This window comes from Heterodontus francisci, chromosome 1 (assembly GCF_036365525.1).
Source record: "Heterodontus francisci isolate sHetFra1 chromosome 1, sHetFra1.hap1, whole genome shotgun sequence".
Lineage (NCBI taxonomy): Eukaryota > Metazoa > Chordata > Chondrichthyes > Heterodontiformes > Heterodontidae > Heterodontus > Heterodontus francisci.
Window position 1 is genome coordinate 209,346,556 of NC_090371.1, and position 17,435 is coordinate 209,363,990.

The following is a 17,435-nucleotide window of genomic DNA, read 5'->3' on the forward strand; positions in this document are numbered from 1 at the left end:
AGTAAAGAAGTAAAACAAAGAGCCAAAGTGAAAATAGAGTGATGGGATTGGGTTCGGAGTGGCAGCCAACACGCGCACGCAAATGGACTTGGAGAAAGCTGAAGTTACATTGGCCTGGTTACAAAAAAATTAGGATACATAAAAACACGATGGTAAATGGGAAATAGGAAATAGATAGGAGATAACAGTAAAGAGATCAGAGGTCAGAGATCCCATGCTGGGATAATAATGATGTAATTATGGTGGAGCCAAAATGCTACATCGACGAACTGTTGTCCAAATTTGGGGACAGGTGTAGAGAGTGAAGCCCAATAGCTATTTGAAGGTAGAATATCAGAGGATGCACTGATGGAGGTGTTTTCATTGGAATGAGGATGCAGGAGGCGTACAGAATCAGTTGCAGGATCAGAAAGTTGATGGTGGAATTGGAGGACACCATAAAATCCAGAAGCTGCAGAGATTTGTACTTCAGCCCAGAGGAGCGAGTTTCTGGCCAGGAGGAGACTAGAAGTTGAAAAACCTGTATAACTAATGGCCAGTCACAGGCACAGCAGGAGAAAGAAGTCTATCAGTCACAGCAGTGGTGGGAGAAGGGCAGTAAACTGAACAAAGTTACTTTACATATTGGAAAAGTGCAGCAGATCAGAGACATGGGGCTGAATTTTATGTTGTTGCTGCCATAATCGGCAGCTGCCGTAAAAAATGGCGGCCCGCACATCTGGGCCTTCCTCCACGGAGCTGCCACAATATTAAATGCGGCAGCTCATTTACATGGCCAGGGCAGACTGCTCCTCCCCGCCACCCCCCCACACCCCCGCCGATGATGTCGAGGGGGCGGGCAATCCGTCCCCGGCAACGGCGTCAGGCACCATTGCGCAGGCGCCGATGCCATTTTTAAAGGGCTTCCAGCCCTTCAATTTAAATTAAATTTTTAAAGAAACATGAGTGTAAAAAATTTAAATAAAGTTATCCCGACCCTCTCCCACCTCATGCAATGACCATCAAATTTATTACTTGCCCTCTACCCCCACAAAAAACTTACCTTGTGCTCCAGACCTTCCCCGTCCAAATTTCATAAACTCTGAACTTTACCCCTTCCCACCACCCCCTAGATGAATCAAAAATGTTTGACTCCACTCCCCCCCTCCCAACCTGAAAACTTACCTGCTCCCCCCTCGCCACCAGTGTTCTGCCTCAAATCTCCGAACGGAGATCCGAAGGTATGGGAGTGTCGGCCACCACCACCACCAATATGGCACCAGGACCAATGGAAGGAGCAGGTAAGTATTTAATTCATTACTTTCAATACATTTACATATTTATATTTTGATGCTGCCGCCAAGTGATGGGGCGCTGCCATGAGGCCTCGCTGTCACCGGCAATATCGGACGGGCCTTCCCGGAGGCATTTTCCAAGCCCCGGGGGGGGCTGTAAAATCCAACCCACAGTCCTATGGTAGAGCCAATATAGTCCAGGGCAGAAGTGTCTTCTTGTTGTTGAGAGAAGTCCAGGAATTTTCAGCTAAGCTTGAGAGAAAATCTTGATCTGATTTTTCCAGATCTTTTCCACAGCTCACAGATAAAAGCAGCAGATTATAGACAGAGAAGAGTTTTACTGTTTATGCCAATGTAGTCCAGCGCAGAAACGTGGGGCAGAATTTTCCGCGCGGACTTTCGAACCCTGCCGCCAGGCTTAAATGGGGGTCAGAAGCCCACACTGTGTTTGAAAACAATCACTCAATGTGATTTTCTGTGAAATGTCTAATTAATGGCCAGAGGCCACGTTCACTGTCCAAATAAGGGTGGGGGGGCAGGCTCTCGAAGCTGGAGGGTCAATCAGAGGCCTTACAGTTTGAAAGCTGCAGCAGGATGCCATGGCAGAAAAGTGAGGGAGTGGGTGCTTCAAAATGGAGGCACTCTCTCCAAACTTTTCAAAGTTTAAATAAAAAATGGCCTTTGCAGCCATACCATTGTTGTGAGGGGGGCCCCTCTACAGGGCATCCTATTGATATTGCTGCACCCAGGCAGGCAGGGAAGACCTCTAAGCCTGCCTGGAGCGCTGGCCCCTGGTCTGCTGCTGGGAACCTGGAGGTTGACTGGAAAATCCCAGATGGCCTACTTCAATTGGGCTTAAGTGGCCCTTAACAAACTGAATTGGCTGTCCCCCCCCCCCCCCCCCCCCCCCGCATATCAGCCGAGGAAAATGTCCCAGGGGCAGATGGAGCCAGGAAATTGGCATGCTGGCCAGTGGTGCTATTTTTAACACCCACCCGCCTCCGTTCCCGACCCCGGTGGGGGCTGAAAATCCTGCTCATGGTTTTGATGTTCAGAGAAGGCAGGAATTTGAAGCCAGATTTGAGAGAAAATCCAGGTCCAGGTCTTTTCCAGATCTTTATCAGAGCTCACAAGTTAAGATCAGGGGATGGGGTTTGAACTAACAAATAGAGGATGTTTAAACTAACAGTTAACTTGAAGTTTGGGCTAAAATACCCCCACTGTTAGAAGCAAGGAAAGTTAAATAGTAGAAGAGAGGATATGGGGGAGAAAGAGCAACAGATGGCAGCAGATGGCCACAGATAAACATGGCTCCCTAGGGAGCTGATTGCCCAGGAGCCATCTTGCAGGCATTACAAGAGATGCTATAACTGAGCATTTAAAGAACACAGGTCTCATAGAGACTAGTTGGCATAGTTTTAGAAATAATAGGACACGCCTTACTATTGGAGTGCCTTGAGTGGACAAGTGGTAATTCAGCAGATTAATGTACTTGGACTCTCAAAAGGCAAATGACAAAGTTTCTCAAATGAAGCTAGTAAGGAAGCTTAAAGCTGGCATATAAATTGACAAATTGTCTAGATGGGTTGAGGACATCACTTGGCAGGGAGTGGTGGTAAATGGAAAATGCTCTGCCTGAGGAAAAATGACCAGCAAAGTTCTGCAGAGCTCATGTCTGGGACCGCTGCTGTTTGTAATATTCATGAAGGATATAGAACAAAGCATCTGTAACATTATTATTATATTTTCTGATGACACAAAGCTCTGGGGGCAAGTACTGAGCAGAACTGGGCCAATTATGTGGAAGGGTTGAGATATGGCAGATGGATTTTAAAATTGACAAATGTACAGTAATACACAAAGGAACAGGTAAGAAAGAAAGAATTTCATTTACATAATGTATTTCATGTCCTCAGGAAGTCCCAAAGCATTTCACTGTCATATGAAAAACATACAATGACTGAATCACTGTGACCAGATACACACAGAACTGGGCAGTGTGTGGATAAATTGGGGCTGATTTTAACTGCGACTGTCTGGTGTAAGTGGGGCAAGAGTGGCCTGAAAATGGTGTCAGGTCACTTATCACTGCCGCCATCTGGGTAGGAGCCTTTAGAGGGCAAATGGGACACTTGCCTGTTTCAGGCAGGAAGCAACTTAATCAACTGCTACTGGAGGACCATCAACTCGGCGAAAGCACTCTTTTGGTCTGCCCGAAACCTGCTGGTCGTCCAGTGCAAAGAGTTGTCCACGACCGAGTGTTGCAGACTAGCACATTCCAAGGTCCAGGACTACATGTGGAGGGACGCACTAAAACTTGGGGCAGCCGCTGCAAAGGCTCAATGAGGAAAGACCACTGTGTTCACTCCCGCCATAGTGAACCAAGGGTCTGGAACCTGTGTAAAGCCCCTCGGGCTGTATGCACCAAAATATGTTTTTGCTGTGTAATGCAAATGTTCATTGCATGTAAAAATGGAATGGCAAGAGTTGTGAGGAAACTCGCGTTCTGTATCGAAAGAATCTGATCTCTATTGCACTTTCTAAGATGTCAAGTTTGAACTGTTTTGCAATGTATTTTTAAAAGATTTTTATGAATAAAGTATACTTTTGGAAAAAAAGCAACTTGTAATATGAAAATTAGGGTCATATGACATGCATAGGATTCAGGTTGCAATTTTAAAGTACAAATGAGTATCGCATATGCTCTGCCCATTTGTACCAGCTCTGAGCCGTGATCCTTAAAGGAAACACTTAAGTAGGCTGGCCACTGACGTAGCTCAAGAATACTGGACACCAGATCAGCTGAAAACTGAACGTCCAGTATAAAACTGGATGAATGGCCACCCTAATTACTCAGTGCTCTCTCCCAATCATAAACAGGGGTTCGAAGTGGGCCGGTGCGAGCCTGGATAATTAAAATTAAAAAAAAATATATAAATCCAACCACTGACTAATCATAAATAAATGGCCCCTTTAAAGTTTTAGAAGTTTGCAGTATTGGGGTATAATTCAATGAGTGTTGTGATTTTCTATTGTCATGCTAGGCCCCCACCTGCCAAGAATGAGACACATTAATATTGTCATAAACCTTGATTTTAAACTGTCCCTGGAGTGAAGAATGGACTTATTAAACAGATCAGCAGTGGCTGGAAAAGACATTTGCATATTAAGAGAAGGTGATTGGAAGGACAAAGGACTATTCCCTGACACATCCAACCCACAATGGACCTTGATCACCAGGTATTGTGTGTAAGAGGAGCATTCCAAAGACTGCTGTAATCCAAGACGTGGTCAGACCAGTTAGCCACATGACTAACCTGCTGGCAACCTTTTATTTTCTGAGTTGCACAAACAGTTTGAACTCAGAGAGAAAGTCTGCTTGCTCCTGGACTGAGAAGATCTCACTCCTGTCTGCTCCCATCTCTTTCTCACAAGCCTCTGGACCCACAGAAGACACGTGAACCTCAAGAGAGAAAAGTCTCCTACATCGAACAAAGTTTAAGAAGAATACTGGGCCCCAACAAAAAGCAAGATCCACCTACAATCAAGGACTCTACAGTGAGCTCAAAGAACCGTAACAACAACTCTTCAGATACTGCCTCAAACTTTTCTACTTTATTTTTCTTCTCTTTTCTGTCTCTTTTTGCATATGTATATCGCGTATCGCTAGCGTGGGGCATGTCATATATCCTTGGGCGTTAACCTAATTAGAGTTTAAGTTTAGGTTTAATAAATTTCAACTTTTCTTCTTTAAACCTAAGAAAGCCTGTCTGTGCTGGTTTCTTTGCTTTATAATTGGAAAGCGGTGAACAAAGATTCACCAAGGGAGAGCTAAAAACATGGTGTAGTTAAAGTTAAAACCTGTTACGATAAGACCAGGTGAAGGCTGAAAGGGAACCCTATACCTCTTTCTCACCTGGTCGTAACACTATGTTTGGGTTTTTTTTAAGGGGCTCGTGGGGACTGGACATCCCCTTGGAGGTGCCGTACGGTTGCAAAGTTCCCAGTATCATTTTATTCAGAATATTATTTCTTGTATTCTAAATGCAGTCAAATTCTGCAAACCTGAAATGAGGAACTATGTTAGTACAGTCATGATTTTTATTAATAGTCTATCAGTTCCTATGGGTTGCTTCTTTAAATTCAGGGAAGAAAGGATGCATTTGTTTTACCAATGGAGAAGCTGAGTGATCCTGTTGTTTGATTAGACCATTCACAGGCTCAGGTAGCACTGGCAGTCACAATCCCAGGACTTCTGACCCGTCTCCCACTCTATTAACGTCGCCACAGGGGCCACTCCAGGAACTCACTACCTCGAGTGACGAGGGACTCAAAGTTCTCTCTCTGGGAAAGGACATGCACAGGCCCCTGCCAGTGTTTCAGTGTGAGGCACAGGGATGATCCTGTTCAGGGCAGCTACCGTCTGCATTGTTAGTGACCCTAAAATAAAAATACCGGACATAATGGCATCTGGAAGCTGACAGGGGACAGACCAGCTGAAAACCGGGCTATCCAGGATAAAACTGGACAAATGGCAGCCCTACACTTAAGCTATTTTCAGCTTTTACTTTTGTTGATCAGAAACAGCAGGATTGCCAGCCTATTCATGCCCACCCTCTGCCCCACCACTCGGGTCACTTCCCTTCTCCCAAGGCCCAAACTGTAATCCGGATCCCATGTAGTAGCCGGCTACTGGTTTGGTGCACGCAGCTCGCTGGATCCATTCAACTGAGGCTCAGGTCTCAGCTGAAGCAACAAAGCAGGGGAGAGGAGCCAAGAATACTCTGTGGCCAACTGGCAGTTTTGCAACAAATATTAAAATTGTCCCCATTGTTTCCTATCTTCAGTGCTGACAATATCAAGTCAATAGTTTTGTTGAAAAAAATTGATTTTAGTGTTTCCCACTCACTTTTTTGTTAAACGAGTCATAATTGTCTTTATATATACCAGCCATACTTTGCACACTGCATCCAATACAGATGAAATGAGAAGTGACATTTTGTTGCTCACTAGACACACATACCCTACAGGAATAAAATCATCTGCCGTATATTCCTCCAGGACTAATAACATACCAACAAGTTCTCCGGCTTAATGTCCCTGTGCACAATGTTGAGGCTGTGCAGATATTTGAGTGCAGAAACCAGGTTGTACACCATTGCACTGGCATCCCGTTCTGTGTACTTAGTTGATGATGTAATGGCATCAAACAGATCTCCGCCCTGCCAGGAAAGTGAAAGGGATATTAACAAACTGACAAGATATATATGAGCTATGTACCATAACAAGGAATGGTGTAACAGACTCTTTGGGGCTGAGAATCCAACAATGTAAGTTCAGCAAGAGTGCAGAGGAAGGGTCAGAATTTAGACTGGGAACCAGATGTGCTGAGTCTTGGCTTTGCAAGGGAATTTGTGCTTGTTATTCTAAGGGGTGGAGCCTCTACCTAACCATAGCAATCGCATAACGGGTGGGACCAGGGGAAGGGAATCCCAGGGTCAAGAACACCCATGATCCTGGCCTGGGAGATGTTGGGCAGGTGATCGCTAAGCCCAGAACGAAGCGGCATACAGTCCTCAGGAATGGCAGCTGTGAGGTCCACTTTGGGGCCTGAGGCCTGCATTCCTTGAGATTTTTTTCAAAGGTAGAATTATTTTGACCCCTAGGCCAGCGGACAGCTAAAACCTTCTTTTCAGGGGATGGTCTCTCCACACAGCTCCGTGGGATAAGTGGGTGCCCTAAATGTGCCTTTCATGTGCAAACAACCACAGGGGCCACATAAAGTGAGAGGGAGTGAAATTAGGCATGGGTGGGACAAAAAACAGATGGAATCGCTCTTGCTACCCATTATAGGACAGGGCTGATATTGACGTCAATGAAACTGAACATTGATTGACATATAACTAGCTACTGATGCAATACCACTTGTTTCTCAACCCCGTCCATGTTGAATCTCACCCCAAGACATTCCCCTAACTCTATCGAATATAGGTGGGGTCAGCACCGGATCTGCACAACTCAGGACTTACCCAGTGAATACACGCTACCTACCTTTTCCATGCACCCAGTCAAAATATTTTTCAAATGTCCTTTTCTCTTAGCAGTCAAAAAGGTACACAAGACTTGTTTCATTCATCAATAAAAGAGGTACGAAAATAAATATCTTATTCAAGAGGCTGATGTTCATTTTCATTACTATGCAACACCAGAATAATGTCTTTACATTCTGCCCTGGGCATTCTGTGAGAGAATTTGAGGTTAGCAAGAAAAATCTAAGCATATAATTGAACATATAAGTACTAGATCCTGAGGGCTACACACTTGAAATTCCAACATACATACAACTGTCATATTTATAACTTTTAATAGACATCTTTAATGAGATATATGCAATTGTAGTTAGTTAACAGAGGTGATATTCCCTCAGGTACTGTTTGATTGCAGATATATTGTTACTGATGGCTTTTGATTGATGGATACAATTACATTTTCACCTCAATTTTCCAATAAACAGCCCTGAAGTACATAATGATTTTCAGTATGGAGTAGTGACATTTAAAAAAATATTTTCAGAGTTTCATATGCAGGCTTTGTGGTTCCAAATTTAAAAACAAAAAAAATCACAAAGCAAAATACAGTATTTAATTTTTGGAAATTAATCTTTTGGTGCTGTTCCTTGTTCAGAAGTAAAATTGTTACATGGTCCATGACAAAGGACATAGGTGAGGCAAAAAAACAGGTAAAAACCCTGGGGCCAATAAGGAGGGGGAAAATATGGAAAATTCCTCTCCAATCAATACCAGTCCAGGGGATTGATTACATTGACCATGCTGAAGTTCCACTTTCATTTTATACAATGTGATCTCTGTCCCAAGATAGTGACATAATCGCTCCAAAACTGAGAAAATCATGATGGACTGACATCCATGCCTTATTTTCCATACTGCATTCTAATACAGTGGAGCTCTGGGTCAGAACCAGAGTCTCACAATTATAGAGCCAGTGAGTAGAGGGTGAATTTTCGAGACGGCCATAATACTCTTGTACAAAATGTATGAGAATTCCATCAAGGCTGTGAATCGCGTATAAATGAAGAGTAGTTTCCTAAAAGCAAGACTTTCCAATGCTCTCACTGGTAATGTGTTGCATACTCAGTTTACTTGGATAAAACAGACAAAAAAAGGTAGACATGTTTTCAGGCTTTCAGGTGTTCGGTAATTAAAGCTGTACTGCTGGATTTTTTATTGCTGCAACCTAAATTCTGAAAATGGGCATTGGGTTGAGTGTTTCTGTCTATTTGAGTTTTTTTTTTAAGTGGAAGAAAAGGATGGATCTGAGGCAGGTTCGCTTGCACCACGGATGGATTGCTGGTATCCAGCCTTACCCATGCAAGTAGGTGGGCAAGTGTATAGATAAAGCTACACCTATTTGGGAATGTCTTTGCTGGTTCTGATTCACCAGGGAGGCTGGGACTGAGGTGTGCTGTCTGCTGGAATCAAATCTTCAGACAATGCTTTGCTGTTTGTAGTATATATAAATGATTTGGAGGAAAATGTAGCTGGTCTGATTAGTAAGTTTGTGGACGACACAAAGGTTGGTGGAGTTGCGGATAGTGATGAGGATTGTCAGAGGATACAGCAGGATATAGATCGGTTGGAGACTTGGGCGGAGAAATGGCAGATGGAGTTTAATCCGGACAAATGTGAGGTAATGCATTTTGGAAGGTATAATGCAGGTGGGAGGTATACAGTAAATGGCAGAACCCTTAGGAGTATTGACAGGCAGAGAGATCTGGGCGTACAGGTCCACAGGTCACTGAAAGTGGCAACGCAGGTGGATAACGTAGTCAAGAAGGCATACGGCATGCTTGCCTTCATCGGTCGGGGCATAGAGCATAAAAATTGGCAAGCCATGGTGCAGCTGTACAGAACCTTAGTTAGGCCACACTTAGAATATTGCATATAATTCTGGTTGCCACACTACCAGAAGGATGTTGAGGCTTTGGAGAGGGTACAGAAGAGGTTTACCAGGATGTTGCCTGGTCTGGAGGGTATTAGCTATGAGTAGAGGTTGGATAAACTCGGATTGTTTTCACTGGAATGATGGAGGTGGAGGGGCAACATGATAGAGGTTTACAAAGTTATGAGTGGCATGGACAGAGTGGATGGAAGAGTCAGTTACTTGGGGACATAGGTTTAAGGTGCGAGGGGCAAAGTTTAGAGGGGATGTGCAAGGTAAGTTTTTTACACAGAGGGTGCTGAGTGCCTGGAACTTGCTGCCGGGGGAGGTGGTGGAAGCAGGTACGATAGCGACATTTAAGAGGCATCTTGACAAATACATGAATAGGATGGGAATAGAGGGATACGGACCCCGGAAGTGCAGAAGATTTTAGTTTAGACAGGCATCAAGATCGGTGCAGGCTTGGAGGGGTGAATGGCCTGTTCCTGTGCTGTACTGTTCTTTGTTCTTTTTTCTTTAATGGGGAGTGACCACAGCAATGAGCTTTTATGCCTCCAGCTCCTACCAAATGATATCATGTGATATGCGCATCATCAACACTCAATTGTACATCCGACCCCATATACATGATACAATAGCCTTTAGAAACAATAAAGGGCTCCATTGAATCTATGCCCACGCAAGAAGCAACTGGATCATACAGGTCAATGTTTACTTCCCAGACAACAATCATGATTCCTTCCTTTTACAGCAATCGTCTGTGCCTGGTTATTTGAAGGAGTTGGGAATTAGAAGGAGGTGGGAAAGGGGTGTTGAAATTAGATCCCATTGTGTGTAAAATGCATAAAAAACACCAATTTAGTGAGGCTATTTCCGTACCCAAATGATGTTGAAAGTATGTCTGAGGTCATATTAAGTCGGGTGATACTAAGGCAGACCTGAGTCCCTTTGATAATGAGGGGTCTAACGCCTGTTTCACAAACCTACTCCGAAATTCAATACCACTGAGTGGATCAAATGCCGTGTAAACTCCCCTCACTTTATCAGGTACTTCTGCAGCCTAACCAGTGATAAAGGAGCTGCTGGAGAATGCCAACAAAATGGTAATTTTAGCTTACCTTGAAGGAGGAGAAATAGTTATTCCTTGTTCCACAGTAAAACTGTAGGCTGCTGACAGCCTGTGCTTGTCCCCTCTCTAAGGATAACTGCTGGCATCACAACCAGTCCCAATTGGTCTCAAGCGATTGACATCTGTAGCTCGCAAGAGATGAGGCCCAAGGTCCTATTTGGGATGGGCCTTGGCTTCTGGTGCAGGTACCAAATGTGTCACCAATCTTGTGTCTGAAAACTGGCCAAAACCAAGTTCTCCCTGGTCTTCATTTTAGCGCTGGCTTGGACACTAACTATGCATATCTAGCCAGGGTCATTCCTTGCAAATATAGCAGGGTTGTCTGTTCCTATTTAAGGGAAGAGGTAAGGCTTGCATTGCACCAAATTCACAGCCTGCATGTTGGGACAGGAAAGCCTGCCTGTTATCAAAGCTCTTAATGAGTGAACAGAATTCTATTTTTTCCTCAACAGACAAGTTTCCAATCTCAGCAGGCCCTCTTACCTTGACTAACTCCATTACCAGGTAGAGTTCTGTTGGTGTGTCTACCTCTTCGATTAACATGATGATATTGGGATGTTTAACCTTCCGCAGCACCGCCACCTCATTCTCAATCAAGTGCTCCTAAAAATCAAAGCATAGTAGAAATCTCACCTACTGCAACAAAGTGGTCTTAATTCAAAACAATAGCAACCAAGCTTCATTTAGGAGAAAGCAGCAAGGCTCTACATCCAATTCACATCAAGGTCAAGCTCCTTTTCCCTAATATTACATCCATCCACAACTGGCAATGAGAAAAATCGATCTAATCTGTTCAGAATATTTGAATGGTCCTTGGATTCCAAGTTGCTCTGTTTTGCTGTAACTCCTTTCCTTCTACCTGCACACTAGACCTGCTCACTCTCACTGTCTTGGCTCACAGGTGAAGACAGGCTACTTGGTTGAGGTACTGAATGGAGCCTGGCACACATGAATCAAACGCCATCACGAGTCTGGACATTCATAAGTCGAAATAAATTGGAAGCAAACAATAAACTAAGGAGTCAAGATGCTTTGAAAGGACCAGTCTAATAAAGTCATAATCAGAACTATTTGTTCATTCTCACTGCTGACTCCTGAAAATAACTAGTTACAAATTGGGCAAACCTTACAATCTCTGAAATTATTCTGCCATCAGGACCAAGAGCGGGTTCTGACCCTGATAATGTCGGCTGGCCGCCCAATTAAGAGGCCACCTCTGTGTTCATCCAATTAAGGACGGCGGATGGGTTCCCGAGGCAGGAAGCCCAATGAGAGGGCTCAAAGCTGTGGACAGTCGACAGCCCCACAGGGAGAGGTGGGTGCTGCTGATGTATGTATGGGACAGCGAGGGCGCCTCATGATGGACGGGCTCTCTGAAGACCTCTGCAAAATTAAAAACAAAGAATGACTACAGCTATCAGGCCATCATTGTGGAAGGGGTCCTTGCCACAGGACTGCTTGTGGCCGTGACTGTGGCCCTCTGATCCCTGCAGCTTCGTGATGGGGGGATTGAGAGGAGGTGTCAATGGCCCCTCCATTGGGAGGCCACTTCCAGGAACCTGTCAGACTCTGTTCTCAGCGGGGGGCCTGTATGACATCAGGAAGACCCCAGCGGCAGCAGCATCTTGCCCTTAATTGGCCTCTAAGCTGGGCTAATTGGCTACAGGTCACTGCTGGGGGGTAGATACTGCCACGTTGACTCCACTTCTGGCAAGATCGCTCAGAGACAGGAATGCATCCTGATACGCTATTTTCTAATTTTACTCCCAACTGGCCTCCAACTCTTCTCTGCAGGACCGGGAAGATTGGACCCATTGTCACCAAGCTATATTTCAAATAACCATTAAGGATAGGCCAGCCTCCATCTGAGCCCAAAATGACACTGCACTCTGCTCAGAAATGTCCCACTTTCTTCACTATCTGTCACTGTCTCTGTTCAGCCTCCTACTGAAAACTTCTATCCAAGCCCAACATGTTCCCCGATAAGAATTCATGCATGATTTCACATCAAACTGGTCTCGTGCAGTTCAGATATCACCAGCATCACAGAGTTTGTTTCAGCCCAACTCTGGTACTTTTTCCGGTACGTTGACGACTGTATTAATGCCACTTCCTGTTCTTGCCCTAAACTGGAAAACATAATCAACTTTGCTTGCAATTTCCACCCTACCCTCAGCTTCAAATCGTTCATCTCTAACTCTTCCCTTCCTCAATTTCTCTATCTCCATTTTTAGTGCTTGGTTGTCAACCAATATCTACTATAAGTCCACCGACTCTCACAGCTTCCTCCCACCCTGCTTCCTGTAAGGACTCTATTCTATTCATCCAGTTTCGCCGTGTCTGGCATATCTGTCCTGATGATACTACCTACCATAGTAGTGCTTCCAGAATGCTTTCCTTTTTTCTGAACCATGATTGACAGGACCCTTGACCATGTCCTGCACTTCTTCCCCTCCCTAGCTTGCAAAACCACAATAACATTCCCCTCATCCTCACTCTTCAATCACCCCCAACACCCCTTCCCCTTCTCACAACACCTTCCTTTGCAGGTATAGGCAATGCTAAACTTGCACTTTTATCCCTTCCCTTCCCACTGTCCAGGGCTCCAAACACTCCTTCCAGGTGAAACAGCAATTTATTTTACTTCTTTCAATTTAGTAAACTGTATTCGCTGCTCATGATGCAGTCTCCTCTACAGTGGGGAGACCAAACACAGATTGGTTGATCGCTTTGTCAGACACCTCCATTTAGTCTGCAAGCATGACCCCGAGCTTCCAGTCGCTTGTCATTTTAATTTTCAGCCCCACTCCCGTTCCGACCTCTCTGTCTTCGAACTACCACACTGTTCTAATGAAGCTCAACAGAAGTTCAAGAAACAGCACCCCATCTTTCGATTAGGCACGTTACAAAGTTCTGGACTCAGTACAGATTAAAAAATTTCGGATCATGACCATTTTTTTCAGGTAGCAGGTGCTAGTAATGATTCTGCTCTGGTCAGTTTCAGCTCCTCTAGACCCATCTTTTGTTTCTTGCTGCATTACTACATCTTTTAGCCTTCCATCATCCCTTTTGTTATTTAATCTCCTGCTTTTCACCCTAACAGGGACCTTCCATTTTGTTCTATTCCCTTCTCCCTACTTTCCTTGTCTCTCTACTTAAAATCTGTTAAATCTCTAACTTTTTCCAGTTCTGATGAAAAATCATTCAGCTGAAATGTTAACTCTGTTTCTCTCTCTACAGATACTGCCCGACCTGCTAATTAATTCCAGCATTTTCTGTTTTTATTTCCGATTTCCAGCATCTGCAGTATCCACAGTATTTTGCTTTTGTAAACAGTATGCACTGCTGAGATACACTGCCCATGCAGATGGCACAATGGTACAATTAATATATGTGCATAAAATTGTCGTAAGTGTATATCTGAATTTGCGATATACACTCCCAGTGGGTAAGGCATCAGAAGTATGATTTCATAAAATCAATACTTACATTTTCATCACAAACTGACTTCATGGTTGTAGGTAAAACCTTTGTCCCTCATGCTCCAGCCAGTTTTTGTGAGGTGAAGATAGATTGTAGCATCTAAATTTTAGATGAATGCTTCACTACTGCTGCAATGGAGACTTTAAATTCAAAGCTTCGAAACAAGGGTAAGTTCTAGAAAATCCCCACCTTCCCATTTCTTTTCAGGTGTTTTTATAAGTATTGATGGATTTTTAACAAACATTTGCCAATAATCGACCATCCCCTCTCATTGCACACAAACCCTGCCTCTGAACAAAATCAGTGTTTCCGCTTCTAGTTTTCAGCAATCAAAATATTAATCATTCTTTGAGTAAAAAGGCGCTTTCTGATATAAAATCACAAGTTTTACTGCACAAAAGGAGACAATTCAGGACATTTGCTTTTCACTAATCTCAAATTATATCCTCTGGCCCTACTTTCCGGACTTATTTTGAAGTCAGAATCTATAGCTGTGACTTTGCTTGGAGCTGGTCCAGCTATTGTAACTTGACCGGAAATGTGGCAAAGGCTCCATTTGTATGAGGTTTATTCATTATTCGGATGAAGAAATGGTGGCAAAGCAGGAGAAACTCAGAGGAAATTCCCAGCCATCGTTTACCTCATCTGCAATAGTTTGTGCTTTATACAGTGTGATATACGTTCCAGAATGAAAAACTCAAACTTCTCTACTCTTTGCCGGTAGTTCGTTCCCTTTATACTTGTGATCGATATTATTGATCACCTCTGGATTGTTTAGGAACAAAATAATTAAATAACGGCCATCAGAATAAATTCAATCAATGATGTCTTGATTTCAACTGGAATGAGAAACAACTGGGAAACGATAATCATTGATTTCTGGATAAAACCAACTAGTCTCTCGTTTTCTTTGACTTCCATCTGGATGCATTATCAGACAGAACAATGTGAGCGTGTGAATATACAAAAATGACAGACAGGGATAGACCAGCTGATCCATGGAGCCTGTCCCATGCCATCATGGTTGTTGTATGAAAGGTTTAGTCTGGCTCACAGGGATTTCTGGGACTTCAGTAAAGTTGAACCATAACTGTTTATTACATTTCAGCAATTATATACATTTTACTTAAACATGTCTAACTCCTCTGATGGTCACGAGGCTTCTTCTTCTTCTCCTCACATCTCCTTCACATGTCATCTCTTACAACATCATAGTGGGAGGTGTTACTCACAGGGTGTTAACCCTTTCAAACCCTTATACTACAATGATTAACACCATGACACTCATCACTTCTCGACCCACCACTAAGCCTGGAGGAAAGGCAAAAAAACTCAGAAAAAAACTCGGCCAATTTCGGGGGAAAATGTATGAAATTCCTCTAAGACCCTCTAAGGTGATCAAACATATTCCAGGAGACACATTGTTCAGTACCCCATCTACCTTCTGTACACTGAGGTACCAAATAGTGCCGATTCCATGCTTATCGCCACTTGTGTTACTGCATGAGGAACATCAATCACACATTCCAGAGCTTAGCCGAATATCACAGATAAACAACAGACAGAAATCTTCTTACCTTACCACTGCACTTGGCCTTGTCGATTATTTTTAGTGCATACTCCTTGCCACTGGATCTAAGCAAAATACAGATAAATAAGTAACTTCTTAATGGTACCAATATAATTTTCACTCTCCAAAAATATTTTGAAATAGTTTTTCTCTTTCAAAGTGATATCTCACCCCCTCCCCCACCAAGCACTATATTCATATTATTATTTTCAGCTGAGGAACCAACACAGTCAAATTTTTTCATGTTAGCATTTTGGGTTCTGATCTGGTCCATTGCCAACCAACAGGGGAATTGTATAACTTTACAGGAGGGTTTTCATAAAAGCACATTTGTGGAAACTACACAATCCAATGCCCTGTGATTCTATTTACCCAAAGACATACTGTTTTTTTTAGCTGTGAAGATAGATAATTAGTTTTCCGACTTTTCACACCTTCTAGTATTAATAGACATCGTGGGCGAAATTTTATTTCGACCGGTCCGCTCACAGTGGGGAGGCTGGCTGCATGTCAGGAACCCATTTGTTTTAGCAGTGGGCTTTGCCATGGCTGTTTAACTCAGCCATGGCATTAGCATCCCACTTCCAGGTCTCCCGGCCAATGGCAGAGTGTGGCCGTGATGTGGACCTGCACTCTGTCAAAGGAAGGATCTCTATTTAAAGGGACCCTGGCAGGGGTCAGAATGGCTGCATCCTGCATTCTTTGTGAAGGCTGCAGGAAGAAGAATGACAGCAGGAAGACATGGGAAGGCTGCCCCTTACCCCCCCCACCACCCCCCTCCTCCCTCCGGTTCTCTGACTCTTCCCTGAAGCTGATGCTGGACAGGGCCAGAACAGAAGAGCTGTTTCCTCTGAATGGGAGGAAGAGGCCAGTCACCCAAACCAAACAGGTGTGGCTGGAGGTATCAGAAACAGTGAGCAGTGGGAGTGTTGTTCCTCACAGCTGGATGTGTGCTGCATGAGGTTTAATAACCTAATAAAGGCAAGAAAGGTGAGTGGTGTAACACTTGCAGGTGCCAGCCCCATTCTCTGACTTCCCCAGCATTCTCCAGCACAGCATTCCTCAGATCAACACAACTTGCAGCTCCACGCATTCCTCCCTCCATCTGAACAGCCAACACTCACACTCACCCTCATCTTATTGACAAATCACACCCATCCCTCTCAGTCACCCTACACAAATGGTATCATTTCATCCTCTCCACACGTTCTACTTCTCACACATGATTCTCTGCTTTCTCTCATTGCAGGAGAAGACAGCGCACAACTCCAGGGAAAGGCAGAGAACTGGGGGTGGAGCTACAGTCGTAGCCACATTGAGAGCTGCAGAGGTGGCGGAGTTAGAGATTGACAGAGTGGCACAGACCATAGGAGTAGACAATGGAGAGGTGGGGGTCTCCCACATACCTGGCAACAGCATTAGATATCACACTGCCACTTGGCACACAACACTCACTCATGCTGAATTAATCTCACCACTAACTGAAATGTCACGATATGCAAATAATAATAAGCAGTCCATCCGACTGCTCACCGCCTCTGGTCTAGTACACCTACTCAGCATCTATGCTCCAACACTCTGCTCCCCACCTGAAGCTCAAGACCAGTTCTACGAGGAACTCTATAATATCATTAGTAGCATCCCCAACACCGAACACCTGTTCCTGCTGGGGGACTTTAATGCCAGGGTTGGGGCCGACCATGACTCATGGCCCTCCTGCCTTGGGCGCTATGGCATTGGAAGGATGAATGAGAATGGACAGAGACTGCTTGAGTTGTGTACCTATCATAACCTATGGGTGGCGCAGTGGTTAACACTGCAGCCTCATAACTCCAGCGACCCGGGTTCGCTTCTAGGTACTGCTTGTGCGGAGTTTGCAAGTTCTCACTGTGATCGCATGGGTGCTCCGGTTTTCTCCCACAGCCAAAGACTTGCAGGTTGATAGGTAAATTGGCCATTGTAAATTGCCCCTAATGTAGTAAGTGGTAGGAGAATAGTGGGGATGTGGTAGGGAATATGG

General features: G+C 44.2%; 1 protein-coding gene across 1 annotated transcript in view; it reads right to left on the reverse strand.

Annotated features, from left to right (window-relative positions):
- The window catches only part of dclk2a (doublecortin-like kinase 2a), a 476,915-nt gene that overhangs the window by 68,638 nt on the left and 390,842 nt on the right, over positions 1-17,435 (reverse strand). The window contains exons 9-11 of the mRNA XM_068041163.1: positions 15,423-15,480; positions 10,846-10,965; positions 6,350-6,496 (exon numbers count right to left, since the gene is read on the reverse strand). Of these exons, the coding sequence (XP_067897264.1) occupies positions 6,350-6,496; positions 10,846-10,965; positions 15,423-15,480 (325 nt within the window). The remainder of the gene's footprint in view (positions 1-6,349; positions 6,497-10,845; positions 10,966-15,422; positions 15,481-17,435) is intronic.